The sequence below is a fragment of the Oncorhynchus clarkii genome, chromosome 33 (assembly GCF_045791955.1).
Source record: "Oncorhynchus clarkii lewisi isolate Uvic-CL-2024 chromosome 33, UVic_Ocla_1.0, whole genome shotgun sequence".
Lineage (NCBI taxonomy): Eukaryota > Metazoa > Chordata > Actinopteri > Salmoniformes > Salmonidae > Oncorhynchus > Oncorhynchus clarkii.
The window spans coordinates 30,337,103-30,354,533 of NC_092179.1; the positions used below are offsets into that span (position 1 = coordinate 30,337,103).

A 17,431-nucleotide genomic window follows, 5' to 3' on the forward strand; every position below is an offset into this window, starting at 1 on the left:
TGTACTGTATCTCAGTGCTAAAGGTGTCACTACAGACCCTGGTTCGATTCTAGGCTGTATCACAACCGGCCGTGATTGGGAGTAGGGCGGCGCACAATTAGCCCAACGTCGTCCGGGTTAGGGTTTGGCCGGGGTAGGCCATCATTGTAAATAGAAATGTGTTCTTAACTGACTTACCTAGTTAAATAAATAAAGAATTAATAAATAAATAAAAATACAATAAATTGTCTCTCTGAAAGCTGAAAGCACAGAGACATTCCACATTATGTCCTCCGACATGTTTTTGTGTTGACACATGTACTTCTGCCCCATATAGACTTGGACTGTTGTACGTTTGTGGTGGTTGTTTAAATCCCTGCTGTTGTCTGACTGTCTGTCAGCCTGAGGACTTCAGTCTGGGTTGTGGTACGATCAGTCTTTGGAATAGTAGCTAGTCACGTGAGATATTGATGTTTTGCTGAAGTAGAGACGGACCTATTTTTCTCTCTGTGTGTTTCTGAGTGTGTGCCTGCCTCTGTGTGTGTTTATGTGCCCACTTGCACCAAGGTGACCCAGGATGTGTGCCAATCCCCCCCCCCCCCCCCCCCACGCACACACAGCCATCCTGGCTACCCGCCCAAATTCTGTAGTTTCCATGGAAACATATAGCCCCTGCTGCCAACCACCTCTGCCTTCCTACCGGAACAGAGACATCGCCTCGACCAATCAAAACACTGAGCCAAACAGCACATGTACAAAAATAACCAATCAGACCACAGAGCTGAGCCAAAGCAGCCTGTGCTATCTACAAAGCCACATGGCTGTGAATAATTCAGGAGAAGGAAAACACAAGTAGTTACTGATTTACACACACGCACAGGCACAGGGACACAGGCACACACACACACACAGGCACACACACACACAGGCACACACACACACAGGCACACACACACACAGGCACACACAGCGATATTGGTATGTGGTTACTTATTTAGTCAGAAGGAAAGTAGGTTACCCTGCTCTCGTTCTGTCTGAGGTGGGTATTTAGGGAGGGAGGCATGAGAATGAGAGGGGGAGCTAGGGGGAAGAGAGACTTAGGTGAAGAAATGAGAGAAGCTGGTAAGGGGGAGAGAGATGCAGCGAAGGGGGAGAGAGATGCGGGGGGGAAGGGGGAGAGAGAGATGCGGGGGGGAAGGGGGAGAGAGATGGGGGGGAAGGGGGAGAGAGATGGGGGGGAAGGGGGAGAGAGATGGGGGGGAAGGGGGAGAGAGATGGGGGGAAGGGGGGGAGAGAGAGATGGGGGGAAGGGGGGGAGAGAGAGATGAGGAGGGGGGGGAAGGGGGAGAGAGAGAGGGGGGGGAGGGGGAGAGAGAGATGGGGGGGGGGGGGGGAAGGGGGAGAGAGATGGGGGGGAGGCGGGGGGAGATGCAGCCCTGCTCACCACAGTCTAGATTGAAGTTTCTTTCCACTTGATCATGCCTATACTCTCATATGGTTTATGTGTTGGGGGGTGCCAGGGACCTCACGATATGATATTAGCACAATACTTAGATGCCAGTACCATCTGTAATGAGATTCTCATGATTCTGTATGTATTGCGATTCGATTCTGAGATGTTAATGTTGGAAACATATTGTTCACAGTCTGTTGCAGAGAGACACGAGGGAATGAGAAAATGAGTTTTCATTACTGATGGAAATACATAGGCTGAGAACATGTTGGCTCGTAAAGATGGAGAACAAACTATATGATGTAAATTACTACAGCCCACTAGCACTAGCTTATGCTACGCTACCTACAGTAGCAAAACATATATAATACAGAAATATCTATTTTTAAAAAATTACACATTGATTCAAATATAGATATAGTGTAGATATAATATAGATTTAGTGTAGATATAATATAGATTTAGTGTAGATTTAATATAGATTTAGTGTAGATTTAATATAGATTTAGTGTAGATTTAATATAGATATAGTGTAGATTTAATATAGATTTAGTGTAGCTATCGTGTAGATAGAATATAGATATCGTTTAGATATACAGTGCCTTGCGAAAGTATTCGGCCCCCTTGAACTTTGCGACCTTTTGCCACATTTCAGGCTTCAAACATAAAGATATAAAACTGTATTTTTTTGTGAAGAATCAACCAGAAGTGGGACTCAGGGGGGTGAGTCTGCTCAGGGGGGTGAGAGGGGGCTCAGGGGGGTGAGTCTGCTCAGGGGGGTGAGAGGAGACGAGGTGGGGGTGAGTGCTCAGGGGGGTGAGAGGGGGCGATGGGGGGTGAGTGCTCAGGGGGGTGAGAGGGGGCGATGGGGGGTGAGTTTGCTCAGAGGGGTGAGAGGGGCGAGGGAGGGTGAGTCTGCTCAGGGGGGTGAGGGGGGGTGAGTCTGCTCAGGGGGGCGAGGGAGGGTGAGTCTGCTCAGGGGGGTTAGAGGGGGCTCATGGGGATGAGTCTGCTCAGGGGGGTGAGAGGGGGCTCGGGGATGAGTCTGCTCAGGGGGATGAGTCTGCTCAGGGGGGTGAGTCTGCTCAGGTGGATGAGTCTGCTCAGTGGGGCTCAGGGGGATGAGTCTGCTCAGTGGGGCTCAGGGGGATGAGTCTGCTCAGGGGGGTGAGAGGGGGCTCGGGGATGAGTCTGCTCAGGGGGATGAGTCTGCTCAGTGGGGCTCAGGGGGATGAGTCTGCTCAGGGGGGTGAGAGGGGGCTCAGGGGGATGAGTCTGCTCAGGGGGGTGAGAGGGGACGAGGGGTAGTGTGTGTCACTGGTCTCCCTCATTGTTGCTCGGTGGCAAAAGTATTAAAGTGGTAGTGCAGCTCACAGGAAGCTGGCCCTCACGCGCTCTCTCTCACAACAACACTGCCACTTCCTGTTGCACAGGGCTGAGAGGCAGGTTCAGAAAGAAAGAGGGAAGAGAGAACGAATGAGAAAGAGAGAACGTATTGTGGAGGAGCATTACATATTTCCCTGTCTGTCTTTTTTCCTTCTACTGACCTCGTCATTCTGTCTCTCTGCTCTTACTAGTGTCGTCTGTCAGCCGTAGCCCAGAAAGTTCTCCAGGAGCCAGACTGAGACCATGTTAGTGGAAATTGATCGACAGATAACATAATCTATTTACTGAGTTAGTTAGTTAGTTAAAAGCTCTGACGTTTGTCCCTCCTTTCTCTCCTCCTCGCTCCTTCTATTCTCTCTGTCTCTCGTTTGTTTGTTCTTCTCTAGTTCCACTCTCGTTTCCTTTTGTACTGCGTCCTCCAATGGGCTTCTCCATAGTGTGTACTTGCGTCCTGTTCATGTGTGCACAATGTTTACGTAACCACGGAAGAGAGAGCAATAAAAAAATGGTGGTCTGGCGTGGGAGCAGCAAAACGGTCTTATGACTCCACCGACAATGTTCAGATTTGTTAAAAATCTGGTTGATTTGGAACCCTGTTTGATTTGGAACCCTGTTTGATTTGGAACCCTGTTTGATTTGGAACCCTGTTTGATTTGGAACCCTGTTTGATTTGGAACCCTGTTTGATTTGGAACCCTGTTTGATTTGGAACCCTGTTTGATTTGGAACCCTGTTTGATTTGGAACCCTGTTTGATTTGGAACCCTGTTTGATTTGGAACCCTGTTTGATTTGGAACCCAGGTTGATTTGGAACCCAGGTTGATTTGGAACCCAGGTTGATTTGGAACCCAATAAGAGCCTCCGTTTTATTTGACAGGAAAATACTTAGTTTATGAAGACGTGATTCTATAAACTGTCTGACTCGGGGGGTTTTATGCAACACAATATGATTGGATAGATTTTTCATTTTCTGTGACCAAAATAATTCAACTTTTTACAAGCCATGCAGATGTATGCCCCAGTAGGGGGGGATTTGGCCTAAAGCTGGGTATCGTGGGCCTCGGCAGCACAACACACATGCAGATGTCTAAAGGGTTTCTCTAACGGCCCTGCATTACATGACTGCAGCAATGAGAGCTGATGTGCAACGAGACATTAAACTGGAGCTGAACTGAGCCACTCCAATACATGTCAGGATTCTGTGTTGGATCTGTAGGCCTTAAGACTACGACCCAAATGGCACTCTGTCCCGTATCTAGTGCACTACTGTTAAACACAACCTGGTCAATAGTAGTGCACTACTGTTAAACACAACCTGGTCAATAGTAGTGCACTACTGTTAATCAAACTGGTCAATAGTAGTGCACTACTGTTAATCAACCTGGTCAATAGTAGTGCACTACTGTTAAACAACCTGGTCAATAGTAGTGCACTACTGTTAAACAACCTGGTCAATAGTAGTGCACTACTGTTAATGAACCTGGTCAATAGTAGTGCACTGTAAAGGGAATAGGATGTTATTGAGGATGCAGACTATATGTGGTTAGACAGGGTGATGGTAAGGTACCAAGAGTCTCCAGCCCAGTGGAGAGCACCCTTGGAAGGCTGTGAAGACCGCTTCCACAGAGCTCCATGACAACTCATCAGAGGGTAACTCCCTGGTCCCACGCTGCTGTACAACTCTACCTCACCCCTGTCTTTACCCTGGGCTTATGGACTGGACTACCGCCTGGTCCACACACACACACACACACACACACACACACACACACACACACACACACACACACACACACACACCTTTTCTAGCACACTGTGCTTTCTCATGCGTAGTGCAATGTGGCGTGGGTGGATGTGTGAGAGAGTGTGTGCATGCATGAAAATGTATACATAAATGTGTGTGTGTGTGTGGAAGAGTACATACCTTGTGTGTTGTGATGTTGGCTGTCTCAGCCCCTGGCTCCTCTGCAGAACAGAATCAGTGTAGTGTTCTGATGAAAATGTAATCCACTTGAGACCAGAATAGATATAATGGTATTACTGTATGTCTGAGAGAGCAGAGCGCTGCATGGTTCTCCTCTCCAGCAAGAAGACCTGAGATAAACACATACTGTAGTCTTCAAGTACAGAGACATAGCAACACCTGGTAAAAACATTATCCTCTCTCTCTCTCTCTCTCCCTGTCCCTCTCGCTCTCTCTCTTTCTCCCTAGCTCTCTCTCTCTCACTTTCTTTCTCTCTCACTTTCTTTCTCTCTCTTTCTCCCTAGCTCTCTCTCACTTTCTTTCTCTCTCTCTTTCTCTCTCTCTTTCTCCCTTGCTCTCTCTCACTTTCTCTCTCTCACTTTCTTTCTCTCTCTCTCTCTCTTTCTCCCTAGCTCTCTCTCTCACTTTCTTTCTCTCACTTTCTTTCGCTCTCTCTCTCTCTCTCTTTCGCTCTCTCTCTCTTTCGCTCTCTCTCTCTTTTGCTCTCTCTCTCTTTCTCTCTCTCTTTTGCTCGCTCTCTCGCTCTCTCTCTCAATTCAATTCAAGGGCTTTATTGGCATGGGAAACGTGTTAACATTGCCAAAGCAAGTGAGGTAGATAATATATAATGTGAAATAAACAATACAAATTAACAGTAAACATACAGAAGTTTCAAAACAATAAAGACATTACAAATGTCATATTATTTTTATATATATATATATATATATATATATATATATATATACACACAATGTACAAATGGTAAATAACACAAGATCAAATAAATAAGCATAAATATGGGTTGTATTTACAATGGTGTGTGTTCTTCACTGGTTGCCCTTTTCTTGTGGCAACAGGTCACAAATCTTGCTGCTGTGATGTCACACTGTGGAATTTCACTTTCTCGCTCTTTCGCTCTCTCTTTCTCTCCCTCTCTTTCTCTCTTCTCTCTCTCTTTCTCTCTCTCTTTCTCTAGCTCTCTGACCTCACCTTTTTAATGCTTTCAGGCCTATTCCTTCAGTTGTCATAACCATGTATCAGTTTTCTGTCAGCCAGGCCACGTGGTTAGGTGAGGTTCACCACAGCCAGCAGGTCTGTCAGTGTCAGAGAGGCTGGTGGGGTAAAAGAGCTAGCTGTCACAGGTCTTCTGTAATCACCATGTGTCTCTGCGTCTCTCTCTGCGTCTCTCTCTGCGTCTCTCTCTGCGTCTCTCTCTGCGTCTCTCTCTGCGTCTCAGAGAGTACAGAGATTTGTATAGTTTCTAATCTTGGTAAAGGCACCATGGCTTTAGTTTTTGTAGTTTTCATCAATTTACATCTTAATAGAACCTATTTATGCTCATGTTGATTGAATATTAGGGATCAACACACTATCCCCATGTGTTTCAATGCAACCCGGACTTAATAGGAGCAGACTGGACTTAATAGGAGCAGACTGGACTTAATAGGAGCAGACTGGACTTAATAGGAGCACGCTCCAACGCCCAGGCCCCCACCGCTCCAACGCCCAGGCCTCCAACGCCCAGGCCCCCACCACTCCAACGCCCAGGCCTCCAACGCCCAGGCCTCCAACGCCCAGGCCTCCAACGCCCAGGCCTCCAACGCCCAGGCCTCCAACGCCCAGGCCCCCACCGCTCCAACGCCCAGGCCCCCACCGCTCCAACGCCCAGGCCTACTACAACACCAGAAGACCATGACAGTAGTCACAGTAGCTGTTGAGTTTGTAGGCCACGGTTAGGGTAGCCTGTTTTTTTATTTTTTATGAAGAGGGGAAAAAGAGAGAGAGGATGAAGTTTCCCACGAGGGCCCGAAACCATGCTACAGTGAAGTAGCATCCTCTGTTCCCAACATCCTCTCTGTTCCCAGCATCCTCTCTGTTCCCAGCATCCTCTCTGTTCCCAACATCCTATCTGTTCCCAGCATCCTCTCTGTTCCCAGCATCCTCTCTGTTCCCAGCATCCTCTCTGTTCCCAGCATCCTCTCTGTTCCCAGGTCGCTACCTCAAGTGTGGCCTCAGCAGCAGTGCATGTCATGGAAAACTGGTCGCTAATTGTTAGAAAATTAGCTTCAATGTCTTTTTATTAACGTCACTAGTGATTACATCTTGTGAAGCTTCCATCAACACTCTTATACATATTTCCTAATTAGGGCGTGTAGCGTCTGTACGAGTGTGTCGCGTCGACCGAATATGATTTTTCAACGGCGATACCGATTATTGGAGAACCAAAAAAAGCCGGTACCGATTAATCGGACATTTAAAATAATATATATATATAATAATTTTTTTAATAAAAAAATAATTATTTGTAATAATGACAATTACAACAATACTGAATTATATTTTAACTTAATATAATACATCAATAAAAATCAATTTAGCCTCAAATAAATAATGAAACATGTTCAATTTGGTTTAAATACTGCAAAAACAAAGTGTTGGAAAAGTAAAAGTGCAATATGTGCCATGTAAAAAAGCGAACGTTTAAGTTCCTTGCTCAGAACATGAGAACATATGAAAGCTGGTGGTTCCTTTTAACATGAGACTTCAATATTCCCAGGTAAGAAGTTTTAGGTTGTACTTAATATAGTATTTATAGGACTATTTCTCTCTATACCATTTGTATTTCATTAACCTTTGAGTATTGGATGTTCTTATAGGTACTTTAGTATTGCCAGTGTAACAGTATAGCTTCTGTCCCTCTCCTCGCCCCTACCTGGGCTCGAACCAGGAACACAACGACACAACAGCCACCCTCGAAGCATCGTTACCCATGCAGAGCAAGGGGAACAATTACTCCAAGTCTCAGAGCGAGTGACGTTTGAAACGCTATTAGTGTGCACCCTGCTAACTAGCTAGCCATTTCACATCGATTACACCAGCCTAATCTCGGGGGTTGATAGGCTTGAAGCGGAGCAACAACAGTCTATTTTCACAAATGCGCACCGCATTCGCGTAACAGGCAGTCTCCTCGTGGAGTGCAATGAGAGGCAGGTGGTTAGAGCGTTGGACTAGTTAACCGTAAGGTTGCAAGATCGAATCCCCGAGCTGACAAGGTAAAAATCTGTCGTTCTGCCCCTGAACAAGGCAGTTAACCCACTGTTCCTAGGCCGTCATTGAAAATAAGAATGTGTTCTTAACTGACTTGCCTAGTTCAATAAAGGTGTAAAATAAAAATTGAAAATAATCGGCCAACTCGGTGTCCAAAAATACCGATTTCCGATTGTTAGGAAAACTTGAAATTGATTAATCGGTCGTCCTCTAGTGTCTATGTACGAGTGTGTTGTTTTTATCCCTTCAGCTAATGTGCTGAAGCAGTGTCTCATTACTGCTCTGTCCCTGAGGACTCTGTGGCCTGCTAGAGTGGAGCTGAACGACACACTGTCACTGTAATTAATGTTGGGGGAGAGGGCCTCAGAGCGGAGCTGGGGAGAGGGCCTCAGAGCGGAGCTGGAAGTGAGCTGTGGAGAGGGCCTCGGAGCGCAGCTGGAAGCGAGCTGGGGAGAGGACAGAGTTGAATTAAGGGCCTCAGCTTGGAGATCAAGGGTGCTGTTGTGAGAGTTTGGTTGTTCCCAATGAAGCCAGAGAGAGTTGTGTGAGAAGTTCCATAGGAAGTACTGATGGGCGAGGAACCATCGTGGAGCTGCACGAGGGGGACTAGGGCATTCCTAAACTGTTAGCTACTGTATAGCGTGTAGGTGGGCTGGTCTCTGCAGGGCTGTTAGCGGGGCTGGAGAAGGGGGTGTGTGAAATGTGTGGAGCGTAGTCAAATAGGATCTCTTCATGATCCCTAACCTCGTGGGTGGGCAACGGTACACTCTCTGGGAACCAGTCCTGTGACACTGAAACATGACTGGCTTGTACCACGTCCCTCTAATGTAGGGCAAATGTTTCTCTTGACCATCAATCATTCATCCTATCCTACACTAAAGCCCCCTCTATATGGATGTGTTCCTAATGGCTCCCTATTCCCTTCATAGGGCTCTGGTCAAAGGTGGTGCACTATAAAGGGTTCCCTATTCTCTTCATAGGGCTCTGGTCAAAAGTAGTGCACTATAAAGGGTTCCCTATTCTCTTCATAGGGCTCTGATCAAAGGTAGTGCACTATAAATGGTTCCCTATTCCCTTCATAGGGCTCTGGTCAAAAGTAGTGCACTATAAAGGGTTTCCTATTCCCTTCCTAGGGCTCTGGTCAAAGGTGGTGCACTATAAATGGTTCCCTATTTCCTTCATAGGACTCTGGTCAAAAGTAGTGCACTATAAATGGTTCCCTATTTCCTTCATAGGACTCTGGTCAAAAGTAGTGCGCTATAAATGAAATAGGGTGTTGTTGGGTATTCCTTCTCTACAACATGTCTTTCTTTAGGAGACAGAAAAACACAGAATGAATAACATTTTCTCTCTTGTTGTTTTTTCTCCCTGCAGAGATTACGAAGATTATCGACCAAATACAGGACAGAGAAGATCTACCCCACCAACGTCGGGGAGCAGGAAGGGAATGTGAAGAAGAACCGCTATAAAGACATACTGCCCTGTATGTAATGCTGTGTGGCCAAAGCTGTGTGTGTAGTGTACTGTGCTGTGTGTGTAGTGTGCTGTGTGTAGTGTGCTGTGTGTGTCCTCTCTAATGGTTCTTACAGTCAGGGGAATAGATGGATATTACTGGACAGGATCACATTAATGCTACAGGCCAGAGGAGCTCTGAGTGGACTGGACAAATAAACTCTGACCACAGCCTCTCACAACACACACATCCTCTTGGCCCTTCTTCCCCACAACATAGCATCCAAGCCCCCCCCCCCCCTTCTCTGCCCCACCCCCCCTCTTCTCTACCTGAACAACATGGAGGACACTAACCTCTTCTCTACCTGAACAACATGGAGGACATATTACAGGACACTAACCTCTTCTCTACCTGAACAACATGGAGGACACTAACCTCTTCTCTACCTGAACAACATGGAGGACACTAACCTCTTCTCTACCTGAACAACATGGAGGACACTAACCTCTTCTCTACCTGAACAACATGGCATCATGAGGACATCTTACAGGACGCTAACCTCTTCTCTTCCTGAACAACATGGAGGACACTAACCTCTTCTCTACCTGAACAACATGGAGGACATCTTACAGGACACTAACCTCTTCTCTACCTGAACAACATGGAGGACACTAACCTCTTCTCTACCTGAACAACATGGAGGACACTAACCTCTTCTCTACCTGAACAACATGGAGGACACTAACCTCTTCTCTACCTGAACAACATGGCATCATGAGGACATCTTACAGGACGCTAACCTCTTCTCTTCCTGAACAACATGGAGGACACTAACCTCTTCTCTACCTGAACAACATGGAGGACATCTTACAGGACACTAACCTCTTCTCTTCCTGAACAACATGGAGGACACTAACCTCTTCTCTACCTGAACAACATGGAGGACACTAACCTCTTCTCTACCTGAACAACATGGAGGACATCTTACAGGACACTAACCTCTTCTCTACCTGAACAACATGGAGGACACTAACCTCTTCTCTACCTGAACAACATGGAGGACACTAACCTCTTCTCTACCTGAACAACATGGCATCATGAGGACATCTTACAGGACGCTAACCTCTTCTCTTCCTGAACAACATGGAGGACATCTTACAGGACACTAACCTCTTCTCTTCCTGAACAACATGGAGGACACTAACCTCTTCTCTACCTGAACAACATGGAGGACACTAACCTCTTCTCTACCTGAACAACATGGAGGACACTAACCTCTTCTCTACCTGAACAACATGGCATCATGAGGACATCTTATAGGACGCTAACCTCTTCTCTTCCTGAACAACATGGAGGACACTAACCTCTTCTCTACCTGAACAACATGGAGGACATCTTACAGGACACTAACCTCTTCTCTTCCTGAACAACATGGAGGACACTAACCTCTTCTCTACCTGAACAACATGGAGGACACTAACCTCTTCTCTACCTGAACAACATGGAGGACACTAACCTCTTCTCTACCTGAACAACATGGACACTAACCTCTTCTCTACCTGAACAACATGGCATCATGAGGACATCTTACAGGACGCTAACCTCTTCTCTTCCTGAACAACATGGAGGACACTAACCTCTTCTCTTCCTGAACAACATGGAGGACACTAACCTCTTCTCTTCCTGAACAACATGGAGGACACTAACCTCTTCTCTACCTGAACAACATGGAGGACATCTTACAGGACACTAACCTCTTCTCTTCCTGAACAACATGGAGGACACTAACCTCTTCTCTACCTGAACAACATGGAGGACACTAACCTCTTCTCTACCTGAACAACATGGAGGACATCTTACAGGACACTAACCTCTTCTCTACCTGAACAACATGGAGGACATCTTACAGGACACTAACCTCTTCTCTACCTGAACAACATGGAGGACACTAACCTCTTCTCTACCTGAACAACATGGAGGACACTAACCTCTTCTCTACCTGAACAACATGGAGGACATCTTACAGGACACTAACCTCTTCTCTTCCTGAACAACATGGAGGACACTAACCTCTTCTCTACCTGAACAACATGGAGGACACTAACCTCTTCTCTACCTGAACAACATGGAGGACATCTTACAGGACACTAACCTCTGACTCCAATCGATGGATGGAGGCTACGGATGGATGGATGGATGGAGGCTACGGATGGATGGATGGAGGCTACGGATGGATGGATGGAGGCTACGGATGGGTGGATGGGGGCTACGGATGGATGGATGGGGGCTACGGATGGAGGCTACGGGATGGATGGATGGAGGCTACGGATGGATGGATGGAGGCTACGGATGGATGGATGGGGGCTACGGATGGATGGATGGATGGATGGGGGCTACGGGATGGAGGCTACGGGATGGAGGCTACGGGATGGATGGATGGAGGCTACGGGATGGGGGCTACGGGATGGATGGATGGGGGCTACGGATGGATGGATGGGGGCTACGGATGGATGGATGGATGGATGGAGGCTACGGGATGGAGGCTACGGGATGGAGGCTACGGGATGGATGGATGGAGGCTACGGATGGATGGATGGAGGCTACGGATGGATGGATGGGGGCTACGGATGGGGGCTACGGATGGGGCCTACGGATGGATGGATGGGGGCTACGGATGGATGGATGGAGGCGATGGATGGATGGGGGCTATGGATGGATGGAGACTGGAGGCTACGGATGGATGGATGGTGGCTACGGATGGTGGCTACGGGATGGAGGCTACGGGAGGGATGGATGGAGGCTACGGATGGATGGATGGAGGCTACGGATGGATGGATGGGGGCTACGGATGGGGCCTACGGATGGATGGATGGGGGCTACGGATGGATGGATGGAGGCGATGGATGGATGGGGGCTATGGATGGATGGAGACTGGAGGCTACGGATGGATGGATGGGGGCTACGGGATGGAGGCTACGGGATGGGGGCTACGGGATGGAGGCTACGGGATGGAGGCTACGGGATGGAGGCTACGGATGGATGGATGGAGGCTACGGATGGATGGATGGAGGCTACGGATGGATGGATGGGGGCTACGGATGGGGGCTACGGATGGGGCCTACGGATGGATGGATGGGGGCTACGGATGGATGGATGGAGGCGATGGATGGATGGGGGCTATGGATGGATGGAGACTGGAGGCTACGGATGGATGGATGGAGGCTACGGATGGTGGCTACGGATGGATGGATGGGGGCTACGGATGGATGGATGGATGGATGGGGGCTACGGATGGGGGCTACGGATGGATGGGGGCTACGGATGGATGGAGGCGATGGATGGATGGGGTCTACGGATGGATGGAGACTGGAGGCTACGGAGGGGCGGATAGATGAAAGGATGGATGAATGGATGGATGGATGAGACTACAGATGGGTGGATGGAGGCTACGGAAGGATGGATGGGGGCTACGGATGGATGGATGGAGGCTACGGGATGGAGGCTACGGGATGGAGGCTACGGGATGGAGGCTACGGGATGGAGGCTACGGGATGGATGGATGGAGGCTACGGGATGGATGGATGGAGGCTACGGATGGATGGATGGAGGCTACGGATGGATGGATGGATGGAGGCTACGGATGGGGGCTACGGATGGATGGATGGGGGCTACGGGATGGAGGCTACGGGATGGAGGCTACGGGATGGATGGATGGAGGCTACGGATGGATGGATGGAGGCTACGGATGGATGGATGGGGGCTACGGATGGGGGCTACGGATGGGGCCTACGGATGGATGGATGGGGGCTACGGATGGATGGATGGAGGCGATGGATGGATGGGGGCTATGGATGGATGGATGGATGGATGGATGGATGGATGGGGGCTACGGATGGGGGCTACGGATGGATGGATGGAGGCTACGGATGGTGGCTACGGATGGATGGATGGGGGCTACGGATGGATGGATGGATGGATGGATGGATGGATGGGGGCTACGGATGGGGGCTACGGATGGATGGATGGGGGCTACGGATGGGGGCTACGGATGGATGGGGGCTACGGATGGATGGAGGCGATGGATGGATGGGGTCTACGGATGGATGGAGACTGGAGGCTACGGAGGGGCGGATAGATGAAAGGATGGATGAATGGATGGATGGATGAGACTACAGATGGGTGGATGGAGGCTACGGATGGATGGATGGGGGCTACGGATGGATGGATGGAGGCTACGGGATGGAGGCTACGGGATGGAGGCTACTGGATGGAGGCTACGGGATGGATGGATGGAGGCTACGGGATGGATGGATGGAGGCTACGGATGGATGGATGGAGGCTACGGATGGATGGATGGAGGCTACGGATGGGGGCTACGGATGGGGCCTACGGATGGATGGATGGGGGCTACGGATGGATGGATGGAGGCGATGGATGGATGGGGGCTACGGATGGATGGATGGAGGCTACGGGATGGAGGCTACGGGATGGAGGCTACGGGATGGAGGCTACGGGATGGAGGCTACGGGATGGAGGCTACGGGATGGATGGATGGAGGCTACGGATGGATGGATGGAGGCTACGGATGGATGGATGGAGGCTACGGGATGGAGGCTACGGGATGGATGGATGGATGGAGGCTACGGGATGGATGGATGGAGGCTACGGGATGGATGGATGGAGGCTACGGGATGGATGGATGGAGGCTACGGATGGACGGATGGAGGCTACGGATGGGGGCTACGGATGGGGCCTACGGATGGATGGATGGGGGCTACGGATGGATGGATGGAGGCGATGGATGGATGGAGACTGGAGGCTACGGATGGATGGATGGGGGCTACGGATGGGGGCTACGGATGGATGGATGGGGGCTACGGATGGATGGAGGCGATGGATGGATGGGGGCTACGGATGGATGGAGACTGGAGGCTACGGAGGGGCGGATAGATGAAAGGATGGATGAATGGATGGAGGCTACGGATGGATGGATGGATGAGACTACAGATGGATTGATGGAGGCTACAGATGGATCAGTCAAATATAGTGTTTATATAATATTATTGTTGTTCAGTGCTGAAAACATTTGCCATGATTTATTTGTTCTATTTACCAGCCACATCCTTTGTCTTTATTCCCTCTAATCTGTAGCTCTCTTTTTCTCCTGCTCCTTTCCCCTCTCCCTTCCTCTCCTTTCCTCTCTCCCTTCCCCTCTCCCTTCCCCTCCCTTCCTCTCTCTCTCTATTCAATTTAAGGGGCTTTATTGGCATGGGAAACTCTCTCTCTCGTGCTCTTTTCCTCTCCTATCACTCTCTTCCTCTGTCTCTCTCTAACTTGAATCCTCATCTCTCCCACAGTTGACCACACGAGGGTAAAGCTGACTTTAAAAACAACCAATCAGGATGCAGATTACATCAATGCCAGCTTCATCAAGGTACAGTTGACTTCCTTCACACCTCAGACCTGTGACTGCATAATGTGACCTCACCCCTCTGTGTGCAGAGATAAGCTTTCAGGTCCACAAACATATCACCAGTACGTCTTCAGTTTCACCCTGAATGTCTGTCCAGTCAGAGGTCAACACTTTAAATAGAGCAGAAGGAACGCTGAGGGATGGAGAATTTTAACACCTAGTCCACAAAATGTTGTTTTGTTTAGTAACTAGAGGCGACAGGGCCTTCCAGGTGATGGTCATGTGGAGTGTAGCATAGCAACCTGCACACTGTGTGGAAGCTAATGACACTCAGCTGTGTCACACAAGGTGATTAATTACACCCTTAAAAACTCAGAGACCTTTTCAGGCTGGCCTGAATAAAGATGTCTGAGTTTTCCTCCTCCCTCCTCCACTTCCTCTCTTCCCTCTCCCTCTCCTCCTTCCTCTCCCTCTCCTCCTTCCTCCTCTCCCTCTCTTCCACTTCCTCTCTCCTCCTCTCCCTCTCCTCCACTTCCTCCTCTCTCCTCCACTTCCTCCTCATCTTCCTCCTCTTCCTCCTCTTCCTCCTCTTCCTCCTCTTCCTCCTCCTCTTCCTCCCCCTCCACTTCCTCTAAACTAACTGTGTGTTAGTTCATCCAGCCCTCTAATATTAGTTGTGTTACCAGGGAATGGATGGTCCAGAGGCCTACATCGCTACCCAGGGTCCTCTAACCAACACTGTCATCGACTTCTGGAGAATGAACTGGGAGTACAGTGTAGCCGTGAGTCTAGCTCTCTCTAGCTCTCTCTCGCTCTCTCTCGCTCTCTCTCGCTCTCTCTCTGTCTCTCTCTGTCTCTCTCTGTCTCTCTCTGTCTCTCTCTGTCTCTCTCTCGCTCTCTCTCGCTCTCTCTCGCTCTCTCTCGCTCTCTCTCGCTCTCTCTCGCTCTCTCTTGCTCTCTCACTGAGACACACACACACACTGAGACACACACAGAGACACACACACACTGTTTTTGCCACTTCTCTCTGAGACTTTAATTCCTATGAAGCGCTGTTTGTTTTGTTTGTTAATGTGTTTATAACATGCTGTGTGTCAGGTTTATTACCATGTGATGGAACAGAATACACACGTTGGAATATCCATTTTTCTAGCAGGATGTAAATTGAAAACCTTTCCGTTTCCTATGTTCCAGGTCATCGTAATGGCATGTCGAGAATTCGAGATGGGAAGGGTAAGAGTTTGGTCCTGAAGACGTCAGTATGGTATTATACTGTAGTGATATGAAAGGAACCACTTTCACTGTTGATTTGACAGGAAGAGCCCTTCAGTGTCTGGAGTAAGATATTTATGTTGATAAACACTGAAGTGTTTTCATCTCTCCCTCTTTCATATGTGTTTGATGGAGATAGAGAGTTTCGTATGTTATTTTGTGGTGAATGTGGTTTAGGCGTTGAACCGGACCGAAAGTCTCTGAAAAGGTAACGTGTCTTTTTTCCTCTTTTCTGTTAGAAAAAGTGTGAGCGGTACTTTCCCCAGTTTGGTGATGAGCCCGTGTCTTTTGGCCCGTTCAGAATCTCCTGTGTAGGTTCACACACACACACACACACACACACACACATATTCTCACACACACACACACACACACACACATATTCTCACACACACACACACACACACACATTCACACACACCCCTCCATTGTATTTACTGAGCTACAGGGAGCTCATCCTCCAGCTATGCAGAGCCTCATCTTAAAGGAGAGAGTTATTTTAAAGTGTCCTCTTTAGTCCCAGCGTTCTACAGTGATGTACTTGTCCCCCAGAGACTCTGGGGTTAATGTGCTGTCCAGTATGTAAGGGCTGAGTGGGAACTACTGTGTTATTACATATGGAGTCTATAATAGAGCCAGTCACTGTGGCTGTAGTATTCAGTATTCATGTTAATGGAACGAGTACATTTGATACACACACACAGAGCCCAGTCAGCAGTCCTCAGTGTAACAGGCAAACAGAGGGCCAGACAGGACTGTATAAAGAGGGAGACCTTTGACTAACTGAAGAGACTCCGAGTGTTCTGTGTGTCCCAAGCCAATACACACAGTCAGACGTAGCTGCTGTAGAAAGACTCATTGTAACAAGTAGACGAGGACTTGTTGTGTTAGACAACAAGACACCATATCAACTGATCTCAGCTACTATGGTGAGCTGTCATTGGAAATAACAATTTGTTTATAACTGACTTCCCTATTTAAATAACGGCTATATATATACATATTTAAATAACGGCTATATATACATATATATAGCCGTTATTTATCCATAGCCTACGTAAGATGTCCTCCTGTATGTATGTATGTATGTAATGTATATAGATAGATAGATATCCGTTATTTAAATAGGGAAGTCAGTTAAAAACAAATTGTTAACCATAACACATGTTTTCTGAAGCACTGCTTTTTGAAACTGATTAGTCCTATATATGTTGTTCACCTGTTACAGTTGGGCTTAATCCTCTGTTTCTGCTGGCAGGAATCAGAACAGCCCAGAACAGACTATTTCATCAGGACCCTGACAGTGGAGCATGAGAATGTGAGTTCTCTTTTCTTCCTCTCTAACATATAGAAACACAATGGCCTTTCAGTTTCATCATTCACATGACATCAATCTGCTCTTTCTGGAAACTCATTTCCTCTCTCTCTCCCCTTCTCTCCTTCTCTCTCCCCCCTTCTCTTC

General features: G+C 48.2%; 1 protein-coding gene across 4 annotated transcripts in view; it reads left to right on the forward strand.

Annotated features, from left to right (window-relative positions):
* Nucleotides 1-17,431, forward strand: part of LOC139392808 (tyrosine-protein phosphatase non-receptor type 12-like) — a 74,085-nt gene that overhangs the window by 22,381 nt on the left and 34,273 nt on the right. For all 4 annotated transcript variants that reach the window (XM_071141070.1, XM_071141073.1, XM_071141072.1 and 1 more), the window contains exons 2-7: nt 9,206-9,314; nt 14,642-14,718; nt 15,384-15,479; nt 15,892-15,930; nt 16,209-16,280; nt 17,228-17,287. In XM_071141070.1, the coding sequence (XP_070997171.1) occupies nt 9,206-9,314; nt 14,642-14,718; nt 15,384-15,479; nt 15,892-15,930; nt 16,209-16,280; nt 17,228-17,287 (453 nt within the window). The remainder of the gene's footprint in view (nt 1-9,205; nt 9,315-14,641; nt 14,719-15,383; nt 15,480-15,891; nt 15,931-16,208; nt 16,281-17,227; nt 17,288-17,431) is intronic.